At 37.2% G+C, this 6,341-nt stretch overlaps 1 protein-coding gene across 1 annotated transcript in view; it reads left to right on the plus strand.

Moving 5' to 3' along the window:
• Positions 1-6,341, plus strand: part of ICA1L (islet cell autoantigen 1,69kDa-like) — a 65,087-nt gene that overhangs the window by 44,582 nt on the left and 14,164 nt on the right. The window contains exon 10 of the mRNA XM_006862027.1: positions 3,948-4,037. Within this exon, the coding sequence (XP_006862089.1) occupies positions 3,948-4,037 (90 nt within the window). The remainder of the gene's footprint in view (positions 1-3,947; positions 4,038-6,341) is intronic.

The following is a 6,341-nucleotide window of genomic DNA, read 5'->3' on the forward strand; positions in this document are numbered from 1 at the left end:
CGTATTATTTGCTCAGCATACAAATTGAACAAGTATGGTGAAAGAACACAACCCTGTCTCACACCTTTCCCAATTTTAAAACATTCAGTGTTCCCATTCTCTGTTCGAACAACTGCTTCTTGGTCCAGGTACAGATTTCTCAGAAGTACAATTAAGTGTTCTGGAATACTCATACTGCTGCCTTAGTTTGTTGAAAGATACCAGTTTATATTATTTATATCAACTACTGGTGCCTTGTTCTTTGGCAAAGCCTTCAATGCAGCTTGGACTTTTTCCTTTAATATCACTGGCTCTTAATCATATGCTATCTCTTGAAATGGTCAAACGTTAACCATTTCTTTTTGGTACAGTGACTCTGTGTATTCTTTCCAATCTTCTTTTGATGCTTTCTGCATCATTATATATTTTGCCCATAGAATCCTTCAGTATTACAAATCGAGACCTGAATGTTTTCTTCAGTTCCCTCAGCTTGAGAAATACTGAGCATATTCTTCCTTTTGTTTTCCTAACTCTAGGTCTTTGCATATTTCCTTATAATGTTTGACCTTCTCTTTTAAGCTCTTCTTTGCAATTTTCTATCCAGCTCTTTTACCTTCTCATTTCTTCCATTGCTTTAGCATCTCTACACTGGAGAGCAAGTTTCAGAGACTGTTCTGACATCCATTTTAATCTTTTCCTTCTTTCTTGTCTTCTTAATGTTCTCTGGTCTTTGGTCATTAGTGTCTTATGCATTAAATCAGTTGTTGATATGATTTCTAAATTCAGGTAGGATATGTTCAAGGTCATATTTTGGCTTTCATGGACTTGTCTTAATTTTCTTGAGCTTCAGTCTGAACTTGCATATGAGCAATTGATGGTCTGTTCCACAGTCTGCCCCTGGCCTTGTTTTCACTGATGATATGGAGCCTATCCACCATCTCTTTCCACAGATGAAGTCAATTTGCTTTATGTGTACTCTATCTGGTGAGGTCCATGTGTATAGTTATCTTTTAATTTGTTTTAAAAAGGTGTTTGTAATGAAGAATGCTATCATATAATCTCCAGCATGATTTCTGTCACCAAGGCCTTATTTTCCAAGTATTGATTCTTCCTTTTTGTTTCCAACATTTGCATTCCAATCACCAGTAATTTTCAGTACATCTTGATTGCATGTTTCATCAATTTCAGCCTGAAGAATTTGGTGGAATTCTTCAATTTCATCTTTACTGGCTCTAGTGGTTAGTGCTTAAAGTTGAATAATAATGGTATTACCTGGTCTTCTTTGTATTGTTGTTGTTGTTATGTGCTGTGGAGTTGGTTCTGACTCATAGTGACCCTGTACAGGATTTCTGAGGCTGTTAATCTTTATGGGAACAGAAAGCCTCATCTTTTCCCACAGAACATTTAGTAGTTTCGAAACTGCTGACGTTGCAGTTCACAGCCCGATTTGTAACCGCTATGCTACCAGAGCTCCTTTGGTCTTCCTTGTAGGCGTATGGATATTATCCTATCACAGCCTTGTTCTTCAAGACAGATCTTAATTTGTTCTTTTTGATAATGAATGCAGTGCCATTCCTCTTCAATTTGTCTTTCCTGGCATAGTTAACCATGTGATTGTCAGATTAAAAATGACCAGTTCCTGTCCATTTCAGCTCACTAATGCCTAGGATATTGATGTTTACACATTCCATTTCACTTTGGCAATTTCCAATTTTCCTAGATTCATACTTCATACATTTCATGTTCTGATTATTAATGGGTGTTTATAGCTGTTTCTCTTCATTTTGAGTTGTGCCCCATCAGTAAATGAAAGTCCCCAGGGCTTTACTCCATTTGCGTCATTATGGTCAACTTTATTTTTGAAGAGGTAGCTCTGCCCTAGTTGCATTTTAGTGCCTTCAAATCTGAGGGGCTCGTTTTCCAGCACTATATCTCATAATATTCTGGTGGTCTTCATCATGTTTCAGTATTCAACATTCTGATGCTGACAGTATTCCACTGCTATTCATAAGGTCTTCAGTGACTAAATATTCAGTAGTCCATTTTTCTTCTTCCTAATTAGTCTTCATCTGAAACCTGTCCACTGTGGGTGACCCTGCTGGTATTAAAATACCTGTGGCATAGCTTCCAGAATCACAGCAACACGTAAGCCACCACAGTACAACAAACTGAGCTGCATGAAGTTAGCTTAATAAATAGATATTGGTAAAATAACTATCTAATATGAATTTGCTGACTTAGTGTAAAAGTAAGAATGGATCCTATTACATGGCAAAGAAGCACTCTATCTTGGATAATTCAGGTGATAATTCAGGATAGTTTTGCTGTAGTAAAATTTTTAAGAAACACTTGTTCTTGCATGCAGATCAATAGACTTGATAGTTAGTGAGGTTTTATAAACCAATTCATTCTTCACTTAACTTGCCACATCTCTTGCAGCAGTAGATTGCTACATCTTTATCAGCACTCTTAATTCCTGACAATGCAATATTTTCACTACTCAAAACGTCTCTTAGTCTGCTCCCTGCTGGCAGAACATCTCCATTTTAATAGTGGAGGCACTTGAAACCCACAATGGTTGACTTGCTCAAGGTCATGAGGCCATTGAAACCAAAATATGGTTTCCTGTCTCCTAGTGCTGGACTCTACTTCAATGTTGCTGTTGTTGATAGCCCTCAAGTTAGTTCTTAGTCATAGTGACCTTGTACAGGGTTTCCAAGGAGCATCTTGTTGGTTTGAACCGCTGATCTTATGGTTAGCAGTCCAGTGCTTATCCTACAGTGCTGTACTAGGCCTTTCCTTTATATCTACTTCTTTTTCTCTTGCTATGTAGACCAGGAAAATGAGCTACCCTGAGAGTTAAAAGACATATTGAGGATATTCTAGGAACCCAGTCATGGGACTTGAGCTGTCTCTTCTGTATAAGGAAGAGTTTGGTGGCTGTGTGCTGTGGAGTCGGTTCTGACTCATAGTGACCCTATACAGGGTTTCTGAGGCTGTAAGTCTTTACGGGAGCGGAAAGCCTCATCTTTCTTTTGTGAAATAGCTGATAGTTTCAAACTACTGACTTTGAGGTTCACAGCCTGATTTGTAACCACTATGCTACCAGAGCTCCTTAAAGAAGAGTTTAGACAGGATAATCTAAGGTCTTTTCTAGTATTAGGTTTTCATTATGGCATATTTTTTTTCCATGTTTTTTTATGTTTTGGCAAATATTTCCCTATGTGTTCAGAGTGTTAATAATGACACTTTTTAATGGTTAGACAATATTTTGCCACATTTATACACCCTAATCTACTTTATTTCTTCCATATTGCGTGTATGTTTTCATTATTCCAGACAGTGCTACAATAAACATGATCATTCATACACTTGTTTTCTTTAATTAAATTATTTCCTTAAGAAAAATTTCTAGGATGAGATTACTAAGTCCAAGTTATAAGGATGTACACATTACTACTGGTAGGATAAGCAGTGGACCCTATAAGGTCATCTGAATCACAAAGTCAGTGGTTCAAAATTACCAGCCACTTCTTGGAAACCCTATACAATGTTGTTGTGAGTTGGAATGGACTCAGTGGCACCTAACAATAATTTAGGCTTGAAGATCTGACATCTCAGATCATTTCCTTTCTTCCTGACTCCTTAGAACTTCTCTTTCTGTACCTCCTCTACTTGTAATTGTTTTATATAAAAAAAAAAAAACCTTAACAAACAACTTATTTATTTCAACCTTACTTTGAAAAATATAAGGAAGCCTAATCTGAATCCATCTGGGACAAACTTTGGATAATGTTTGAATAAAGTTTGTAATTATAAATAATGAGTTGCATACCTCTTATACTATAGAATGTTATCATAGCAGCCCCAAATTGGAGGACCTTTTAGATATTTTCACCTTTTCTTATTTTTCTATTCCTACTTCCTACTTGATTAGCAATGAATAATTCATTATTTCTTTTTCACAGGCTGGGCCTCTGCTGGAGGATCAGAACTACGACTTTCACACATGGATAATGATGTAGTGCCTTCACAGAGTCCAAAGAAGTTAACAAGATGTAAGTTATTTGTTTATATATTATTTGTTACTACATTAAGTATCAATTTGTCTTGGTGTGGCGCTGTGGGTTAATGTGCTGGGCTGCAAAGTCTATTAGAACCGCAAGGTCTGTGGTTCAAGCTCACCAGCCACTCCTCAGAAACCCTATGCAGGTTCGCTGTGGGTCAGAACCAACTCAATGGCACGTAACAAAAACAACATGTTGTTCACAAAAATAGTTTATTAATAATGAGTTATTATTAAAATGGGAGTCCTAGTGTGGTACTGCAGGGTAATGTGCTGAACTGTAAGGTCAGTTTGAACCACAAGTTTGGTTATTCAAATTCGCTAGCCACTCCTTGGAAACTCTGTACAGGGTCATTGTAAGTCAGAACTGACTCGGTGGTACTTAGCAATAACAATAGCATGATTAAAATGAAGGAGCCCTGGTAATGTAGTAAGTTGTGAGCTGGGCTGCTAACCACAGTCAGTGAAGCACAAGAAAACATCTTTTTGGTGTTCTCTGCTTTCAGCCAAGATCCATCTGACATCAACAGTGGTCTCCCTAATAACATGTCCTCTTTTGAATCCAACTTGGATTTCTTTCTTTTTTTTTCCAACTTGGATTTCTGGCAACTCCCTTTCAATGTACTGCTGCAACCATTTTTGCATTATCTTCAGCACAGTTTTACTTGCATGTAATATTCATATTGTTTGATGATTTTTATTCCATTGGGTCACCTTCCATTGTAATGGGCACAGATATGGATCTCTTCAAATTGGTTGGTCATGTAGTTGTCTTCCAGATTTCTTGGTATAGACAAACAAGCGTCTCCAGTGCTGTGTTAGTTGGTCGAAGCACTTCAGTCTGTGTCCCATCGATTCCTGGAGCCTTTTTTTCATGTTTTTCAGCACACCTTGGACTTCTTCCATCAGTACCATCAGTTCTTGATCATATATGATACCTCTTGAAATAGTTGAGCATTAATAAATTTTTTTGTGTATAGTGACTCTCAGCACTCTTTCCATTTTTTTTTTTTTTTTGAGGCTTCATGCATCATTTTCCCCATATTGTGTCAATATTGCAACCCAAGGCTTAAAGTTTTTACTTCAGTTCTTTAAGCTTGAGAAATGTGGAGTCTGTTCTTCTCTTATGTTTTCTAACTCCAGGTCTTTGCACATTTCATTATACTTTTGTCCCCCAACTTTTTTGTGTGTGAATTGAGTGAAGATTTAGTTACAGAGCAGATCCTCAGTTCTGCACTCAACAAATCATATACTTTGCTTCGTAACATGATTGCAATCCCCTCCATGCACCAACAATTAACAGTATTTACCTCTGTACACTTTAACTATTGCATTCCTCCCTGTGTCTCCTGCTACCTTCATCTTCTCTCTTATAACCTCCTTCTTGTTGTATATTGCCTTCTGTGTCACCATGTTACCATGTTTCTACCTTCTAGCCCTTGGATAATTTTCCCACCCCACACCCTGTAATCATTGATCAGTTCTTGTATCAAGAAAACGTTTCATTAAACTTTTTATAACATTGGTCTCATACCGTATTTGTACTTTTGTGATTAGCTACTTTTCCTCAGCATAATGTCCTCTGGGTTCAACCATGTTGTGAGGTGTTTAACAGATTCATCATTACTTTTCAGGGTTTTGTAAGATTCCATTGTATATGTGTATAAAAGTTTGTTTAACCATTCTTCTATTGATGGGCATTTAGGCTGTCTCCATTTTTTTGATATGTCTCTTGTACACAGTGTTTTGAAGGATCCTGTTTTCTTATCCATTCTACTCTCTCTGTCACGTCACTGGTACATTTAATCCATTTACATTCAGTGTGACTATCAATAGGTATGAACTGATTGCTGTCATTTTTCTGTTGGTTTGTGTGTGTGTGTGTTTGTGTCAAATCTTTGTTCGACATAAATTTCTGCACTGAGTTAATTTTGTTTGTGGGCTTTCTTTTCATTTTCATTTATGTTGTGTTAATGTTTGCTAAACCTTTCTGATTTCCCCTTTTATTTATTTTTTTATTTTCAAGATTTTTAACATTTTTTATTTTAAGTATTTTATAGTGAATTATGTGATAGTTTACATGGGAGAACATTAGCTTTACATCCTATTGTATATCATTTCATTGTCATGGTTACAATCCCCTCCATGCATCATCAGCCAACCAAAGGGCATACCCTGCAAGTCTGCCCCGTGGTCGCCTCTCTCCCTCTCTGGGTCTAAAGCCCCCAGCCACTCTGTTTCTCCATGTCATCGTCTCTGCCTCCATCTCAGGCATCACTGCTTCTCTGGGTAGGGT

Source organism: Chrysochloris asiatica, unplaced genomic scaffold (assembly GCF_000296735.1).
Source record: "Chrysochloris asiatica unplaced genomic scaffold, ChrAsi1.0 scaffold00045, whole genome shotgun sequence".
NCBI classification, from domain to species: domain Eukaryota; kingdom Metazoa; phylum Chordata; class Mammalia; order Afrosoricida; family Chrysochloridae; genus Chrysochloris; species Chrysochloris asiatica.